Source organism: Bicyclus anynana, chromosome 8 (genome assembly GCF_947172395.1).
Source record: "Bicyclus anynana chromosome 8, ilBicAnyn1.1, whole genome shotgun sequence".
In the NCBI taxonomy this organism is placed as follows: domain Eukaryota; kingdom Metazoa; phylum Arthropoda; class Insecta; order Lepidoptera; family Nymphalidae; genus Bicyclus; species Bicyclus anynana.
In genome coordinates this window covers 12725503-12746324 of record NC_069090.1, presented here as the reverse complement: position 1 = coordinate 12746324, position 20822 = coordinate 12725503, and the positions used below count along the sequence as shown (strand labels likewise).

The window sequence follows — 20822 nt, the reverse complement described above, 5'->3', positions numbered from 1 at the left end:
GTGCTGGAAAGGCGACCTTACGCCAGAAAGCGCAGTGACGGTGATCTCCCCATTAGGTGGACCGATTACTTCAACTAGGTGGCAGGGAACCGCTGAATACTGGCGGCACGAGACCCTTGTGGTTTCCAAAAGTCCAATCCAAAAGTCCTATGTGCAGCAGTGACCGGCCATTGGCTGTTGATGATGATGATGATGATGATGATGATGATGATGATGATGATGATGAAAATAATATGTAAATACCTCTCAGGGGGCGAAAGCGATTCCCACTTGTCCGGTTTTTACATGAACAAAATATGAATTGGCACCTTCAAAGTGACATAATCTTTGAGCATCGTTAAGTTTATATAAAGTCTGCTGCTATCACAATCTACTGCTACGAGTAAAGGTCCGTTTATATCTACAGACATTTAGCGTGCCAGACATGTGCCGTGGCAGACAAAATAATATTCTTATAAACAGTGTTTAATCATTGACAGATACGGGCTGCGCCCGGCCAGTATTCGCGGAAAGAATGTTTTGTCTGTGCGGTTCATGTCTGTAGAGTCCTTTTCATGAAACCTGAACTAAAATTGACTGCAATCTTCTACTTACTTAGGTCTTACTATACACTATTATAGTCAGACCGCCATTACAAAGTGACAATGAGCCATTAAGACATTAGCGCCGCGTCTGGGGGAGTTCTTTCATGAAAAGAACTTAAGCTGTCTCTAGTTATCAGCCGGGTAGTGTGAATAGACGGTGTCTGTGGATGTCTACCACGCTACTTGTCTGTGACGCACTGTGTCTGTAGATATAAACCGACCTTAACTTGTACATTTAAACTAAAAGCACTTACATAATAATGAGTATAATAAAACCGTAAACTAAAAAAAAAAACTACAATAAAAACAACTATCGACACAATACCGGAAAGATGTTAGAGATAGGTATAGTACCTACTTAACTACCCAATTATTATTTTGTAGACACAATAGCTGATAGATTTCTATAAGGAGAACAAAGCATTGAGACATTTTTATTTAGTTTTTCCTTTTTCCGTCTTCAGTGGCCTTTTGTAGGAAAAAATGTGATGGCGCTAATGCACAGATTCTTTATAGTAAAACGAACAAAGATTTTATAATAGAGATATGTCACTAACGCGTCAAAACTGAGGCGAACAAAAGCGGCTAATTGTCTTGATTTCATTGAGTCGCATAGTAAACAACGATAGTTATTTAAACTAATAATACCTAAATATTGTATACAATGTCGAGTTGTGTGTTGAGGAAGTGTAAAAACGTATATAAGTACACTAGAAGACGCCGCGCGGTTTCACCTGCGTGGTTCCCGTTCCCGTAGGAATACGGGGATAAAATATAACCTATAGCCTTCCTCTATAAATGGGCTATCTAAAACTGAAAGAGTTTTTCAAATCAAACCAGTAGTTCCTGATATTTGCGCGTTCAATCAAAGAAACCAACAAACTACTGGTCCGATTTGAAAAATTCTTTCAGTGCTAGATAGCCTATTTATCGAGGAAGGCTATAGACTATTTTATCCCCGTATTCCTACGGGAACGGGAACCACGCGTGTGAAACCGCGCAGCGTCTACTAGTGAATGAACTGATGCACCTGCTGTGTCCACAGCCGAACAATAACCTATCAATCTCGCTTCGCCTCCACAGGCGCCGTGTTTACTATTTAGTAGTACTTAATCACTCAGTTAGAGCCGACGCAAATGCGGTTACGTATTTTATTACGATAACAGACAATGTGATAATAGTTATACTAACTGTAGCGAAATTAATAACTTGTTAACATAAAAATGTATCAATCGATTGTGATTGTAACCTTTGTGTGTGTAATAGAAGCCGCTGTTGTAAAACAGGACTTGTTTCGATTGGATATAGTGCATTATAATGATTTTCATGCGAGGTGAGGAAATGTATCATTATCAACAGCTGTTTTGTACTGGCCCATACGGGGTCATGGATGTTGTGATTTTTTTTTTTATTAATAATAGATTGCGTTTGGCATTCAGATTTGAATGCCGAATCGCAAACATGTTTCGCAATAAGTTCAAGGATTTTAATGAACGCAAACCTCATGTTAGGTACCTAAGTATTTTAATTAGATAATAATATAATATATTATTAATATAATTATAAAAAAAATGTAATTGGTAAGAATAATCCTATTGTAATTAATATTATAAAGCTGAAGAGTTTGTTTGTTTGATTGAACGCGCTAATCTCAAGAACTACTGGTCCGATTTAATTATAATTGGTCCAAGTAATTTATAATTGGTCCAGGTCTGGCTGGAGGCTTTGGCCGTGGCTAGTTACCACCCTATTGTCAAAGACGTACCGCCAAGCGATTTAGCGTTCCGGTACGATGTCGTGTAGAACTGAAAGGGGTGTGGATTTCATCCTCCTCCTAACAAGTTAACCCGCTTCTATCTTAGATTAAATAATGACTTACCATCAGGTGAGATTGTAGTCAAGGGCTAACTTGTAGAGAATAAAAAAATAAAAAAAAAAACAATTGCAATCTAAAAAGTAAAAATGGTAAAGTACTCGTTGGTAAGTACTTTATTTTCGTTGTAATTATTGTTTTTATGATCAGTTTACGTAATAGGGTAGTTGACTTATATCAAATTTAATATAAACAATAATATTCTTCAACTATCTTAGTACCCATAACACAAGCTACTTTGTATGCTTACTTTGGGGCTAGATAGTGATGCGTGTTGTTTAAGTATATTTATTTAAAAAAAAAAAAAATATTTTGTATGTAATATATTTGTGTAGTACATAAAATAAGGGTTCGAAATATATCGATATCAATTAATAAAAGATATCAATAATAAAAATTAATAATTAGAATCCTCCCACCAGCCAGACCTGGACCAATTAAGAAAACCTCAATCGGCCTAGCCAGGGATCGAACCCAGGACCTATGTTTTGTAAATCCACCACGCATACCACTGCGCCACGGAGGCCGTCAAATATCTCATATAATGATGCCTTTTTGAAGTTTGTCAGCCTATGCTCTTGACCATAACTAAGTACGGTAACCAATTATGGATTTTGGAGTAATGTCTTTGGAAGGTAACAGCTCCCTAGACTCAACCATCCAAGTATACCTGAAGCAAATTTGAAGTTATTACTTATAAGAACCGTAGCGTAACGCGTTACGGCGCCACTCTGTCTAGCTTCCCTTTCTCATCATATTGGGGGATTATAACTAGGTTTGAATATATTGATTATTATCAAACATTCGGGTAAATATGGTCAAAAGGTATTAACCAATTTAAACGTAAAAAAACAAAGAATGTCTGGATATTAGCAAAAAAATGAGATTACAAAATTTCATCAGTCTTTTATCGTAGTTAGATGAAAATTCATACATTTTTAGCTCCTTACATTCAATGTGATATTTTTCAATATGTGAACTATAAACATAAACGCACAAATAACAAAAATATTAGTAATTTTGAACGCGCATTCTAACGATCATTATGTGCTTACGACGTACCATTTAGTATGGGGCGTTTTTCAGGGGCAGTGCCGTAAACATGACCCTTTAAATCCCCGTAGCTTCAAAAGTAATAATCGCAGATATCTTGTTCCTTTTAGAAAATTACTTTACTATTAGCATACTCCAAATTTATATACAATTAAAAAAACCTGTCACGATCCCTATTTTCTGTGGGAGCATGGTCTGATAGAAAGTGCGATAATCGCTATCGCTATCACTATCGCTATCGCTAACGTAGGTATGTCTGGCTAAGGCTCTAATTCATTAAGCCTGTGATGGGTTATTAAATTAATAGGTAATATAAGTTAAAATCATCTTAGTGCAACCAAAAATTAAGAATAACTTGAAAACCCTTAATTACGAAGTAGTTTTTGATATCTTAATTGGTTTTTACATTAATTAGTACAATCTATCAATCACACAATTCCGTTGAACTATAAATTAGTTATCACTTAAAGTTTCTGTAATATAAATATTTTCTAAAAAATTGGGTGATTTTATCATGTTTTGATATTTGTCAGTACTAAATAAGATTTAAAAAGCCATACATCTGAATAGCTACTAATAAATTTTAATGCATACCATATAAGGTTTAAGAAAGTTGTTTAAGGGCATAATTAAAATTCCGTCCGCATGAAACGTTTTCAAGTTGGTGAAATCTGGTCAGTGAAGTGACATTGAGAAATAAAGTTTCGAATAAAGAAACTGATAATATTGGCAAATTTATTTTGTGAAGTATTTAAAATAAAAAAACAAGTTTTTCAAACTACTTGATGCCCCAACTATATAACTCCCTAGGAGTAAAATTTCGTTTTTTTTTTCAGGAATATCGCGAGCAATTTTTTTTTCAGATAAAAAGTAGCCACGCTATAAGTTAATTAGTTAGTTAGTTTTTGACTCATTTCTCAGAGGTGCCTTGCTGCTTTTTAGCCGACTTCAAAAAAAGGATGAGGTTCTTAATTCGATGAAAAAATAAACCTTGACTGAGTTTGTTGTGGACTCTTCTCGGACCGAGGCGCACTTGGAACCCTCCAAAATTTAATTTAAAATAAGTTTTTGACTATTATTACCACCATAAGATTAAATTACATTAGGACATAATCCTGACATTTCAAAAGTGCTTGTAAACTAAGCCTAATTGAAATAAATGAATTTTTATTTTTATTTTTGAATTTTGATGCGTATGTTTTTTTTAAATATTTGTTACTTAATAATTTCGTCATTTATTAACCAATTTTGACAGTTATTTTTTTGTTTGATAGAGTATACCTACTCCCAGATTAGTCCCCTTTTAACTTTTATGAAAATCGGTTTAGTAATTTTGTGGAAAAAAATCAAAATAATAGAAATACGTCTTTGAAGTCGATTCCATTTTTATGCTAAAAAGTTTATATATACTAGCGGTCGTACCGTGGTTTCACCCTCGTAGTTTCCATTCCCTTTGAACACGGAAATAAAATATAGCTCATGTTATTTGTAGATAAAGTACCTTTCCATTAATATCCATTACTTTCGGAGCCTATTTTCTACAAACAAACAAACAAATATTAATTTTTAATAATATTTGTATTAATGTCGTTCATAATATTGAACGTAGGTAAGTAGATATTTAAGTATTTAATGGATGTCTTCCGGTAATCTTTTGTATAGGTTTTTTCTATATTTAAATTTTATTTTACGGTTGCTATCAGTGCCTAGACAATAATAACTATTTCCGGTAAAAAAATGTTGTAAACTTAATCGGGAAGTTTATTATGTATAATGCTTGTTCTACTCGTAATTTCATGGATCAAAAGTCATAGTTAAAGAGGTCATCACAATAGATATTTCACCAGATTTTTTTTGACAGATTTTCAACTATTTGAAAACAGATTGGCGACCGGACGTGATTTCTTTATTCCTTACAAGTTAGTCCTTGACTACAATCTCACCTGATGGTACATGATGATGCAATCTAAGATGGAAGCGGGCTAACTTGTTACGAAGAGGATGAAAATCCTTTTGGTTTCTACACGACATCGTACCGGAACGCTAAATCGCTTGGTGGTACGTCTATGTAGGGTGGTAACTAGCCACGGCTGAAGCCTCCCACCAGCCAGACCTGGACTAATTAAGAAAACCAGCGCTAACTTTAAAGAATGCTGCAGCCGATTTTGAAAGGAACAACCAACAACAGAGTAACATTTCACAGAGCATCTTTATCAGCCTTTTTAACGGCCTATTGAGTGCCAGGCGTCCCTCATTACAGTCTCTCAGTACAGAGATTACACTACAATATTTTATTTTTCTGTTTTTTAGTGTGTCCTAGCATAGTGAACGGAAGCGCCACGGTACAGGCAATTTAGTTATTTTAATTTTAACACAAAATTACTAGACCGATTTGAATGAAAATTAATGGAACTAATCTAGCACAGCTATCAAAAAATTCGCAACTCTACTATAAGAGAAAAAACAGGAGTAATAGACGCACTAAACTATTCTATGAGATTAAAATGGAGATGGGCGGGCCATGTAGCAAGAATAAATGACGATAGATGGACTTCTCGGCTAACGGCATGGACAGGGCCTGTGGGTGCTAGAAAAAGAGGAAGACCTAGAAGTAGATGGGCAGACGACATTGAAAGGACGGCTGGAAAACAGTGGAGGAAAAAAGCCACAGATAGAGAGTACTGGTCATCTCTGGAGGAGGCCTTCACCCTCAAATAGAGGGGTTCGCACTAAAAATTTTTTTTTTTTTTTTAAACTTTATAAATAAGTATTAAAGTAGTTACTTTACTCAACCTCAAGTTTGAGTTTGTACTTACAAAAATTTAAAAATTGTAATTTATTTTTTTATAAATTTTATTAACACTAATATGTATATGTGCTTACTTATGTGCGAAATAAAAGGCTTTTTATTTTTATTTTTTTTTATTTTATTTATTTATTAATCTAGCACTTTATTACTCTTTCAAATAAGAGAAAAGAATTTTCAATATTGGTTAAGAAATGACAACGTTTGAGGTATCGAACATTAAAAAAAAATAAAGAAAAAAAACATACGCATCAAATTGAGAACCTCCTCCTTTTTTAAGTCGGTTAGGACTCAACTTAGGACTCGATTGCAGGATCCCTTGATCCTCATTGGCTAAGTGGCGAATAAGTAAATAGGCGTAGGTACTTACTAGTTCTTACACGTGTTCAATTGAAAAGCTCGTTTTAACGGAACTTAAAAACATGTCGCTTATTTTTTTTAAAATGAAGCGGTTTCTATGCATGAATAAATTAAATTACGCCTTTAGACGCCTGTGTTTTGTTTTGGTCTGTCTGTTAAATTGAATACCTAATTTATTATTCACTAGAGGACGCCCGCGACTTCGTCCGCGTGGAATTTAGTTTTTCACAAATCCCTCCGAAACCATGGATTTTTCCGATATAAAAAAGTAGTCTATGTGTTAATCCAGGCTATTTATACCAAATTTGGTATCTTAATACCAAATTTCAGCTAATTCGGTTCAGTAGTCGAGGCGTGAAAGAGTAACAAAGATTCATACTTCAAAATCATCAGTTCTCGCAAATCTCGGGAAACCATAGATTATTTCAGGATAAAAAGTAGCCTATGTGAAAAAAAGTAGCCTATGTAAAATCTAATTCCGTTCCAAATTTCAGCCAAATCGCTTCAGTAGTAGCGGCGTTAAAGAGTAACAAACGTCCAAACATCCATACAAACTTTCGCTTAAATAATATTAGTAGGATTAATTTATTAATAATTATTATATTGGAACGAGCAATTCTTGCTATGATATAAAGGTTAATGATTATGAGAGCCATGATAGCCCAGTGGATATTACCTCTGCTTTCGATGCGGAGGGCGTACGTTCGAATCACGTATTTCGATGAAGGATAAACACCGTGAAGGAACCTGCATACCTGAGAATTTTCTTAATTCTCTACGTGTGTTAAGTCTACCAATCCGCAGTGGGCCAGCGTGGTTTGATATGATTGACATTGAACAAATGAAATGCAAGATGTCTACTCTTATTGTGAATTGGATAATAATAATTATTTACTGATTTTCGATCCATGAAATTAAATTATTGCGTGCTTCCCGGTTAATTTAACAACAATAACAGTTTTTTTTAAGATACAACAACATCTATTATTGTTGTTGTTGTGTAGTAGTACTATTGAAAGATATTGATGAAAAACTTCATAAAAAAAACACTTAGGTAATCTACATTTCATCTACTTCCAATAAAATATTTAAAGACTTCACTAAAATTTCAGAAATGCGAAGTGCTTTGCAGCTCTCTTTTATCTTTATATTATCAACCCATATTCGGCTCACTGCTGAGCTCGAGTCTCCTCTCAGAATGAGAGGGATTAGGCCAGTAGTCCACCACGCTGGCCCAATGCGGATTGGCAGACTTCACACACACAGAGAATTAAGAAAATTCTCAGGCATGCACGTTTCCTCACGATGATTTCCTTCACCGTTTGAGACACGTGATATTTAATTTCTTAAAATGTATACAACTGAAAAGTTGGAGGTGCATGCCGTGGACCGGATTCGAATCCACACCCTCCGGAATCGGAGGCAGAGGTCATATCCACTGGGTTATCACGGCTCTCTTTTTAACCGACTTAAAAATAAGGAAGTTCTTATTTTATTAGAATCGTTCTCAACGAAAGAAGAAGATTGTGCAAGTAAATTGCCAAAGATTTTATGCCTCAAATATCATCTCTAACCATTACATTATATGTCATGTTTATAATTTTTTTATCTTCTAATGTATGTTTGTTTGTAAAATCTTGCAACTGAATTTCTAAACAAACCAAATTGACTGAGTTGAAATTATGGATACCTAAATGTTTACTTTTGATTATGATTATCTAGCACAGACAAATATCTTTGCATTCTATGAATTCACCGTGTTAGTGCTGGGTCCATCGTGAGACAGAGAAAAAAGGTTGCCCCTTGAACAAGAGGTCAAACTCTGAGCAGATCCCAGAACTTGTGACCAACGAGTACACCTGGATCATATGTTTTAGCTATTGCTTGGTGTTTAAAGGGCTTCTTGTTAAGGGAAAACGTCATACTTCTTCTGGAAAACAAAAAAAAATCCATATCACTTGAAAAATGTTATCACATAGACATTTTTCACATAACTTTAAAATTTACGGCTTAGTTGATGTATTTAGGGTTCCGTTGTCAACAAGGAACTCCTGTGATTTCAAACTGCAAAAAAACCATTAGCCACCAATAACCAATGAGCCAATGACAAAGACGGACTTCGGTCAATATTCCGGTCCGATTACACAGACTTTACGCTACTTTTTATCCCGGAACATTCCATGGTTTCCGCGGGATTTGTGAAAACTGAATTCTACGCGGACGTAGTCGCGGGCGTCTGCTGGTAGTTAAATATAACAAGCGATTTTTTTTCCAGATTTGAAGAGACCACGGTGTCATATCCGGTCTGTGTGTCAAATGATACCTCGTGCTTAGGAGGCTACGCTCGCCTGTACTACGAGATTAAGGCTTTGCTGAAGGAGAAGCCAGGTGCATTGCTTCTAAATGCTGGAGACACCTTCCAGGGGACGTATTGGTATACTTTGCTGAAGTGGAACATCACGCAGAAGTTCATTAACTTGCTACCCAATGATGCTCATGTAAGTTTTTTATTATTATTATTTTTTTTTAATTAGCAGACTCCGTTATTTTATCTGTGTGATTTTTTGGATGACTGTATATTTACATCTGATATAAAATGTAGCAAAGTCCATAATATTGTTTAATCTGTGAAAACCACATGATATCCTTCGAGTGCTTCAATTTGTACTATGTGAATCGCGAAGCACATGAACAGGCAAAAAGAAAAGAATTTTTTTTTATTTTTTTATTGTTGTCTCTCTTTGTTGTTTACCTTGTATCGCCCTCATTGTTTTTTGGTAATTTAAAAATAATAAACATTAGATAGATCTAGATAAAATTATGTCCGAAAATTAAAAACCAATAAAATCACGCACAATATTCCTAGCTTTTTTCTTATTCGTTACAAGTTAGTCCTTGACTACAATCTCACCTGATTGTAAGTGATGATGCAATCTAAGATGGAAGCGGGCTAACTTGGTAGGAGGAGTATGAAAATCCACACTCTTTCGGTTTCTACACGACATCGTACCGGAACTCGCTAAATCGCTTAGCATTATTGTTGGTAGGATGGTAACTAGCCACGGCCAAAGCCTCCCACCAGCCAGACCTGTACAAATTAAGAAAACTTCAATCGGCCCTGCTTTGGTTCGAACCCAGGACCCCGTCTTGTAAGTCCACCGCGTATGCCACTGCGCCACGGAGGCCGTCAAAGCGTCGTTACTTTTTCATTCGAAGCCTTGGCCGTTTCAATCGACAGATTTCTCTAATCGGTCGATTGGAACTATTTTTATCACTGTAGTAAGTATTTTTTGTTCATCTCACTCAAGATTAAGTAAGTATAGAACATTTGAGTCCAAGAATTTCACCCAAACATTTGCATCTACATTTCTAATTCGTACAGCAAAAATTTGGAATGCCCTTCCGGCGTTTGTGTTTCCTGACACATATAATTTGAACACCTTCAAAGCAAGTGTGAATAGGCATCTTCTAGGTAAGCGCGGTCCAACCTAGACCGCATATATTGCATAAAAAAAAAAAACATTTAACAGGGCATGTTAAAATCAGAAAAGTTTGTAGTCTACAAGTTTATGGTTAAGATAATAACTAAACAAAAACAATGATCACTTAGCCACGGTATCATGCGTCATTTAATTACGCAAGACCAATGATTGTGGATTTTGCTGTCTCGTCTATCTATCTATCTTTGAAGTCTAGAATCAATAAATCAATAAGTACGTATAATAATCTATACCTACGTATAATAGAATTGTTACTATTTAAAAAAATAACTTAAGAATAATACTTAAAATAATGTTATTCATGATTTTTCTAAAATCTACAAATCAATTTTGGGTCTCAGCTGAAAATCAGCGCTGGGAATTGCTTTTTTGCAATAAACGGCCAATACTGAGCTGGTTCTCTCTGTAACTCTTTCTGTTTGGTGTCTTAGACAGACTTATAATATCTGTTTGTGCCACAAAAAAAATAAAAAAAAGTGTGTGTCAGCTCCGACGCACGGATGGAGTTTACTCTTTTCAATAGCAATGCCTGAAAAGTGAAAGGTGCGCAAGCGAGGTGCAGCGCTGCGTGCGCGCCCACCAACAGCGTGCACGTGCGTGCGGACGCGCTAGGCATGTGAACGCTGTTGGCGGCAGCGCACGGTGAAAGGTGCGCAGAATAGGTTGCGCACAAAAAAGGTAACGCTATGCGTTCATCGAATTTTACTGCCCATATTTTTTTCATAACGGAGGCTATATATGAAAAATCTATTCTTAAGGAGTGAACTCCAATAAGTTATGAAATGACATGCGTTACGTTTTTTGTGCGCAACCTATTCTGCGCACCTTTCACCGTGCGCTGCCGCCAACAGCGTGCACATACGTGCGCACCCACCCCTCGGATTTTTCTCATACCGGGCGCCTTATATATAAAAAATCGATTCTTAAGGAGTAAACTCCAATAAACTCCAATAAACATATTTTCTTTTTTTCTTTCTTAAAAATTTTTCAAGTTATCTTACTGTAAAATGTTACATCATCATCATCATCATTATCATTATCAACCCATATTCGGCTAATTGCTAAGCTCGAGTCTCCTCTTAGAATGAGAGGGGTTAGGGCAATAGTCTAACACGCTGGCCCAATGCGGATTGGCAGACTTCACACACGCAGAGAATTAAGAAAATTCTCAAGTATGCAAGTTTCCTCACGATGTTTTCCTTCGCCGCTTGAGACACGTGATATTTAATTTCTTAGCTTACGTTAATTATTGTATTCTTTCATATTTTAGGTATAGGTAAATTTAAGGTTTCTTTTTGTATTTTACAGACCATAGGCAACCATGAATTCGACGATGGTATTGAGGGCCTAGCACCATACCTCGCGGCACTCAAAGCTCCTGTTGTGGTAGCGAATATTGATACCAGTTTAGAGCCTTCCCTCGCAGGCTTGTATCAACCACATATTGTCCTAAAAAGAAGGGGAAGAAAAATAGGAATTATTGGCCTGATTACAACAGAAACAAGGGTAAATATTGATTGTTAAAATATTTCATTGTTTGTTTGCATTGAATTTGCATTGATTTTTTTTTTACCAATGGGATGCTACATCATCAGCTAGTAATATAAGCTATATTTTATCCCCATATTACCACAGGAACAGAAACTACACTGCTGAAATCACAGGGCGTCTGCTTGTTACATTATAAATATCATTTTGTACTACGGGATAATCCACAATACAAATTTATATTTGGGGATTTTGGTTAAAGAAAAAATTATCCTCTTTTTAACTTGATTGCCTAAGGATAGTAGTAGTAATCTTACAGTTCGTTTCATGTAGGATGGTGCGGGTGACAGTTCGTTTTACTTTTAAAAATTTGACGCGGTTCGCGATAATAGTACGTATTATGAAAGTCAAACAGGCGACAGTCACCGTACCCATGCTATCTGAATAACACTCTAGCAGTAGGACGTCTTTGTGACAGTGCTCGTAATGATATATAAGAAAATAATAAAGAACTATCGCCATAGGCCAATATAAAGCTCTAACACCTACAAGGGCAGAGCTTTATATTATGTTATGTGTGTATATGTATAAATGCACGAGTTTGTAGTGTATGTTTGTTGTACATACACTACAAACTTTAAGGCTATATAATGTACTTGGTACATTATATAGCCTTAACCGTTTAACGGGATTCAACTGAGGTGTAATTATATTCGTGTCGGTTGTGGAAATGACGTAGGGTGAATTATTTCTCGGTCATTTTTCTTCTTTTACAACTAATTCGAATATTATTTGTTACCAGACGTCATCAAATCCTGAAAAAGTGAAATTTTTGGACCCAATAGCAGTAGTTCAGAGGGAAGCACAGATTTTAACCGATAAAGGAGTAGACATAATAATAGTGCTTTCACACTGCGGGCTTGAAGTCGATAAGTATGTAATTGTATCCTCTCCAGCAATCAGCTATTTGCTGTTGATCAACTAACATAACTAATGAACCTGCGTTAACCAGACATATGTCATTTTAGGAAGGTCGAAAGTGGCCTATCGCCCTGTTATCCACAAGAAAGAAGAAAGAAAGAAAAATAAATTTATTCATATCTAAAAGTTACCCTACCCTTATGTACCCTATCCTTATGACGGCATGTCTGTCTGTAACCCTTAAAATAAAAGGGTGTACAGCTCAGCCTAACCCGTGCACTACATACTATATACACATAATACACGTTGCTGATTTTCAAAACACTAAGGTTTCTTAGTGTTTAATACTAGAAGCGCGACTACAGCGACACCCTCACCTGGCCAATTAAGATTGTGGCAGTATTGCGGGTGTTTTGAAATAACAACAATACTGGCCAACAAAGAGCGTATTGACCAACGCACTGGCCAACGTATTGGTCAACAAGCACATTTTTAACTGTAACGATTGCCCATCTAAATGAGAATTGTTCGAACATATTTTATTCTTCGCAGTTGACTTGTTGGTGATTTAAATGCATAGAAAGTAGCTGGCTCACATATTTTCCAATAAACCTGTCATCTGGCTGACTAAGGTGCATAAGAATCCTTATGCCGATATATACTTCAATATCCTTGTGATTTAATATGAAATAAATCTTGCGGTATATTGGAGCTTTCCACTATCCATTTTGAGAATATTATATATTGAGAAGTTTCAAATGTCGTTGCAGTGTTTGTATGAAATTTTAACAAAATATTATAATATTTTTCTTGTATCAACAACAAACACTCAAAACACTCAACCAGCTGTTGAAAGTTTGAGAGATAACATCGTATGTGCTACCTTCTGATCACTTTGAAGGCGGTGCCTTTTCTGAAAGAACAACGGGAAACTTTACGATTTAAACGACTTAAGTTAATGCATCACTGTGTTGGCACCACCTTCAAAATAATCAGAAGGTATCACATAATATGATGTTATTTTACGCTTTTTAGTTTAATTTTGTGATTTTGAAGTCGTTGAATTTTTTTGTTAAAAATATTTAATTTCTCTGTTTTTAGTGTGTCCAAGTATAGTAAACGAAAGCGCCACAGTACGGGCAATTTCGTTATTTTCATTTTAACACAATGTTACTGAACCGATTTTTATGAAAATTAAATGGGACCAATCCGGCAATATGCTCTTTCAAACAAAAAAAGAATTTTCAAAATTGGTTAAGAAATTAAGAAGTTTGTGAGTAACAAACATTTAAAAACCTCCTCATTCAAGTAAACCTGTTATATAATATACAAGGTGTTGAGAGTTATTGTACTTATTTTTAGGAAAATAGCAAGCACTGTCGGTGAAAACATTGACGTGATAGTCGGCGGACATTCCCACAGCCTTCTCTGGAATGGGAAATCACCCAGCAATGAATACATTTCCGGACCATACCCCGTTCTGGTTAAAACTGATTCACAACCCGATCATGAAGTAAGTGGATATGACATATTAGTTTGACATTACAAGAAGCCCAAATACTGTGCTTAACATGCAAGCCGCGACATTATCGGCCGAACCGGAAATATCGCTCTTCTGTTGGGTTGCGATGAAGCGACAAGCGATCATTCTGCATTTGGGAGATTTTAACAACATATTTCGTGAAGAGAAAAAGATGTTGTCGACCAATAGCGGCTGAAATAAAAATATCAAGCAGCCAAGGCCAGTGTACGTAAATCTGATGATGATGATGATGATGATGATGATGATGTTGATGATGATGGAGATGATGATTATGTTGATGATGATGATGATGATGATGGTGATTTTATATTTTGCCAGGTCCTGATAGTAACTGCTGCGTGTTTCACAAAGTACCTCGGCAATCTTACCGTCTACTTCGATCAAAAGGGTAACTTGAAAGAGTTTAGCGGTGAACCCGTCTTTCTCAATAGATCCATCCCCGAAGGTATGTTTGAGTTTACATTTATGTTATTAAACGATTTAAAACTTAGAATACCTGAGTATTAAGATTTGTATTAATTTGATTTTCTTTGCTATGTTACTTAAATCAAAACTGTGATCGCCTGAATCTGAAGTGAATAAATACGAGTAAATAGTTATAGCAGATGTTAAATTTTCTGCAATCGATTGGTCGCTAAATTACCTGCTAAACATAAAATTAATGCGCTTGTCTGTCTTGTCTTCTATGTTTCTTGCTGCCTATAATAATTTTAATCTTTCAATACAAGCTCGTCTTATATTAGACCTACTCGTAGTGATTCCTTCCTATTAAGATTTATTGTAATTGCATTACAAAGAATAAACGCTCAATCTAATGCTTTATTAATTCCGTGAATGTAATCAATCAAATAAGGTTTTTCTTGTGATGGTAATTCACCTCCCGTTTAGTAGATTTAATTCCCTAAAATTGATCATTTAGTTAATGATAAATTGCATATTCTTCCATTCCTTTTTTGCTATTTACAGATCCAGAAGCAATGGCTCTGTTAAAACCTTACACCGAAAAATTGCGTTATCTGGTCGAAGAAAAATTGGGATATGTGACGGATAACTTCATCGCAAAAGATTGTGGTTTACAGGAATGTGCAATTGGTGACTTCATTGCTGATGCCTGGTTAGATAGTGTGAGTTGATTAAATTTTTTGTCCGTTCATTTACGAGCATATATTTACTATTGTGGGGCTTTTTTGCCAAAAAACAGAAGAGGAGGAACCTTCTCATAATATGCGCCGTTAAAGATTATTCTGTATTTTACCGTTGAGCTATTTGTTTAGCAAAAATTTCTTAACGTGTTGGTTGAAGCTTTTTGCCATAAGACCATTGACTGAAACGACGATAATTAGAACAATAACGATTAACTCAATAGTAGTTATTTACATATTCCTACATAATTATATAAATCTCTGGTATGAGTGGACGCATTCGGGTTTTTGATTCATTATTTTGCTATTTTTATTTTCAGGCGAAGAATATGAAAGTTTCAAATCTAACCCACGTTGCTTTCTTGTTAAGGAATATGATGCGCGGATCTATCCCTAAGGGAGGTAAGTGATTAGAAATTTACTGATTTTCATATTCAGTTTATGAGGGAAACAGTTCTTTATCCCTTCATCACTTTCAGTTCTTCAATACGCATTAAAATAGCGTAAATAGTCTAATGATGATGAACATTGAAATAAGCCACCTGGCTCATATTTTGCGCAAAAATTCAGCCTCCATCCATCCATCCAGCCAAAAATCCAGCCAGGCTTTCCAAAGCGAATATGTAGCCAGTATTCCTGTTATTGTTCTAATTTTGCATTTTTTTATGAAAAAAAAAATTACTAAAAGATGGAAGCGGGATAACTTGTTAGGAGGAGGATAAAAATCCACAACCCTTTCGGTTACTACACGGCATCGTACCGGAACGCTAAACCACTTAGCGTGTAGGGTGGTAACTAGCTACGGCCAAAGCCTTCCACCAGCCAGACCTGAACCAATTAAGAAAACCTCAATCAGATCAATCAAGAATCAGAAACTCCGGCTTGCAAATCCACCACGCATACGACTGCGCCACGGAGGCCGTCAAACATGGCATGGGCATGATATTGTGTACAGCCATTAAGCTAAGTTAGCTCAAGTTTCTTAACATAATAAAAGATCTAAACAAAACAATGTTGTTTCAGATATAACAAGAGGCGAAGTAATCAATGTTCTACCATTCACAAATACAGTAATAACATTTGCACTGAAAGGCAAATATTTAATAGAGGCTTTCAGAAATTGTATGTCCAACTATTGGGTTGCTAAACCATTCCATGGGCCATGGATGCCACAAGTAGCTGGTGAGGTTCATTTTTAATGCAATGTTTTTCAGTAGAAGTCGTTCTGGGGATCTGTTCGTGAAACTAGATTGAAGATAGCTTTTGTCAAAATCAAAAATCAAAGTCAAAGATGTCCGAAATTGGGCCCACTTTTCAGAACGATACAGCAATAAAAAATGTGCTAAAAATCTTGTATATTTTACTAGATTTCTTCATTAGAATCTTAGCTGAAATAATATTCGCCAACAGAGAAAACAAGCTAATTTCATTATTTTCAAATCGATCGTAGTGATTTACGTATCCACACAATCACACACAAATAATAAATATATATTTGACCAATACACACATCGATATATAGCCCCAAAAGTACTCGTGGTCTGTGTTATGGTCAGATATTAAGATAGCTTAATACGTTATACTTACAAAAAAAAATTGTTTCAGGGCTACGTTTAACTCTAAACTTGACAACAAACTTGACTATAGATGTGTCAGTAAAAGAAGGAGATGAATACGTGCCACTAGATCCAGAAAAAGAGTATCAGGTTACAACGCTCAGCTTCATTTGTAAGGGTGGCAATGGTTTTGATGTAAGTTGACAAGACTTCTTCGTTCCTCTTCGAACAGTGCGTGTTGCCATGACCTATATACTAGACTTGGTTAGTAACTATGGGCTATATAAGAAGGCTCAGAGTCACTCAGTCTTGGCAAAGAGTTTTTATGTAAGAAAAGTGTTTAAGATTTTATGAATAAAATTAACTTTGTGAGATAAAGTATAATAAAAAGCCATTTAATTCTTTAATTTTAATAATTTTGTCAATAAATGTCAACCATTTATCTGTATCAGAAACAAAAATATTAATTTACTTTATTAGTAATACTGGCCGTGGTGTTTTTTGTCTAAAAAAAACAAGCTCTGGTGTGCGTACTTCGTTGTTTGGGCAAAAATGACCAGCGTATCAAAATGTCATCGAAAAACAGGCAAAGATGCAAATTCGTTTTCAGAAAGTGTGTTCAAAGTGTATTTCCTCGCAAATGTGTTATAAAACGTCGTATGACATACGTGCGCTTTAATTATTACAGCCTCTGCTTCCTTACTATAGCTCTCGCCTTTGGTTTGAGCTGCAATATCACCTCGGCTGTAATTTTCAACTTACCGCACTTATATCATATGTACTATTGTGGATATGTGGATAACTAATTGAATATTAATTTTCAGATGTTAAAGAACGAAGGAAGGAATAAGATAACAGTTGGCAGAGACTCAGATATTGTAGAAAACTATGTACGTCAACGATCACCGATCGTGCCGACTTTGGACAATAGACTCATTGTAATAAATTAATTTATTTTAGGTTGCCATTGTCTTTTATTTGACTAGTTATTAAAGCAGACCCGATAGACAATGTTTCGTTGTTCTGTTCAAACTTTGGCTTATTATTATTAACTAAGTAATTGTAATTAGAACGGCTACGACACCGTGTTCCGTGCGCTCTATCTGGCTATTATTCTTTAATCTGTGGGTTAGGTATAAAATTTAATTTTCGGAGACACCATTGACCGTTCCCAAACACGGTTACTTTTGAAAGCCCGTTACATAATTTATTGTTTTAAGGTAGAAATCCTCAATGTTAGTCTAAGCCGTGAAATTTTGGGATTTAACAATTAATTAATTTTAATGTATGATAATGAGATTGGGCCGTTCTATAATAATCAGCGTCATCTGTTAGAAATAATGAATTCAAGAATATCTAATTTCGGAGCGAATACTTAGGAACGAGATTTGCTTATTCTATTCAATTCATGTTCCTATTAAAATATAATATGTAACTTAACTCTTCCAGGATCCAGTGGTTAGTTAATATAGCTTTGAAACAAGGTCCTGGGTTCGCTCCTAGGTAGGCTTTGATCAGGCTTTCTTTGTTCCATAATCTCAATTAAAATTCTCAACCCAGAGCTTGAAAATACGAGTAAGTGACGTCTCACCCTTGTTCACCTGTAAGAGCTTTCTAAAAAAGTCTGCGACAATATTAAGCTACTGTTACACATGCTCATTTCAAGCATGAAAGAATGTTACTATTGAGCAGTTGCTACTTATTCGCATGTGTATCGCAACATTGCTAATAATGAGCATGCTACTTGCTGCGTGGGTGGAAGGGAGCATGCTTTTAGCGCGTCTGAACAGGTTTGCTTATTGAGTATGCTTGTCGATCAGCATTGCTATTCTGTATTCTCTTCATCTTCATCTCTCCCTGTCTAACATGATACTTTAGACAGAGCGCGATACAAATTAGCATGTGTATTTGGAATGTTTGCTTTGAGCATGCTTATTCAGGAGCATACTTAAAAAATAGCATGCTTATTGCTAGCTAATGTAAACTGATGATAAGCATGCTCGTATGGAACAAACTTAATAGCACGTTTTTAGCATGCTATTTTAGAGCATGTGTAACAGTACCTTTATGTTTATCTGTTAAGGTTGACTGACTACAACGTTTTTTATGGTAATCAAGGGTTTCTACATTTCTACGTGGACGAAGTCACGGAGTTCCAATATTTAATGGGGATGATGACTACGTTTGATTTTTATGACACATTTTTATTCAAGTATCAGATCAATATTAACTAATTAATATGTAAATTTTCAAAATCTATTAAAATTCTTTTATTGTATTTAGAAAAATATCGTAGATTTTTAGCTTCTTCACATTAAGTGACATTTTTCAATACATGAACTATAAACATAAACGTAAATAACTTTAATAAGTATAAACATAAATAACAAAAATATCTGTAATTTTGTTTGAACGCCCATACAAATCTAACGATCAGCGAATCAACGGCGTCATTAATTCGTGACATTTGTATGTGGCAATTTTCAGGGATCCGTGGCAAATTTGGCGCTTTAATCCCTTTAGCTTCGAAAGTAATGATCGCATATATCCTGTAACTTCTACAAAATTGCTTTTCCCATACTCATAATTTATATACAATTTAAAAAACTGTCATCATAGCTATTGCAATATTACAAAACCCACTTAGTATAAGATTTATGGATGTAATGCAATTCGCTGTTTAATTGGACTTTCAAAGCTTGTGGTCCCGTATGTCGACATGAGCTTAACTCTAATTTTGAACTAACCCGGATTGGGACTTTGGGGTCAACCTACACCTACAGATAAATAGACTTTGGTCTTACACCCGTATTTATTACAACCCGTACCAGACTTTCTTTTATAAACTAGCGAACGCCGGCAACTACGTTCACGTGAAATTCTGTTTTTCTCAAACTCTTTTTCTCAATTTTTTTTTTATTATTTACAAGTTAGCCCTTGACTACAATCTCACCTGATGGTAAGTGATGATGTAGTCTAAGATGGAAGCGGGCTAACTTGTTAGGAGGAGGATGAAAAACCACACCCCTTTTTGGTTTCTACACGACATCGTACCATACGCTAAATTGCTTGGCGGTACGTCTTTGTCGGTAGGGTGGTAACTAACCACGGCCGAAGCCACCAGCCAGACCTGGATCAAATCTCAATCGGTCCAGCCGGGGATCGAACCCAGGACCTCCGTTTTGTAAATCCACCGCGCATACCACTGCGCCACGGAGGCCGTCAAAAATTTGTCTCAATTGTGGATTTTTCACTGTTTACAAGTACCTACTCTATTTATGTTAATCTATCAGGAAAATTAGTTTTGTAGTTACGGTTCTTAGAATTAACAAACACACACACACACACAAACTTTCTCAAATACATATCAAAGCCTTCCGAACCGGTGGTAGAATCTTTACAAAAAGTCAACTGACGTGTCAAAAGTGCTTGTAAACTGACCCTACTTGAAATAAATTAATATTGAATTTAGATTTTTTTTGTCGACTTTACCTTGGACTCGAACCTTGGACCTTGTTTCGTACCGAACTAGCTAACTTGAGCCCAATTACGTGGTAAATAGACACTAAAATAGTAAGATGCCGATATAAGAAATAATACTAAAGGTTGAAATGATGAAAGCGGCATGCTCACCCATATAATATCTTGTAAGTAGATTTAATTAGAAATACCTATCCAATTAGAACCACACAAATCTTGCAAATAGATATTTCAATTAAATTATTGTTAATTCAGTAATAATGTTACAAATATATTAGGTAACGTCGCTGGAATATTAATAAGACGTCATTTATTTGCACATTAGAATGTTATTCAAATTGGTTCTCATTGGATTTAGATGTTATAACAAAACAGTAGGTAGGCATTGACATTATCACACTGTAACATCACACTTCACATCACACTATCACATCACAATAATATTTTAAAGGCGAAAGTTTGTGTGTGTGTAAGTTCCTCCTTTACGCTGCGGCTAATGATTTGGCTGAAATTTGG

At 35.6% G+C, this 20822-nt stretch overlaps 1 protein-coding gene across 1 annotated transcript; it reads left to right on the top strand.

Annotated features, from left to right (window-relative positions):
• The first annotated feature begins 1678 nt into the window (after nt 1-1678).
• Nucleotides 1679-17791, top strand: LOC112053130 (apyrase). Its single transcript, XM_024092431.2, has 11 exons — nt 1679-1917; nt 8952-9174; nt 11485-11682; nt 12467-12597; nt 13948-14098; nt 14447-14573; nt 15095-15252; nt 15591-15672; nt 16294-16452; nt 16876-17021; nt 17651-17791. Exons 1-11 carry the CDS (start codon nt 1808-1810, stop codon nt 17774-17776), a joined length of 1611 nt encoding a protein of 536 aa, XP_023948199.2. The 5' UTR covers nt 1679-1807; the 3' UTR covers nt 17777-17791.
• The last annotated feature ends 3031 nt before the right edge of the window (nt 17792-20822 follow it).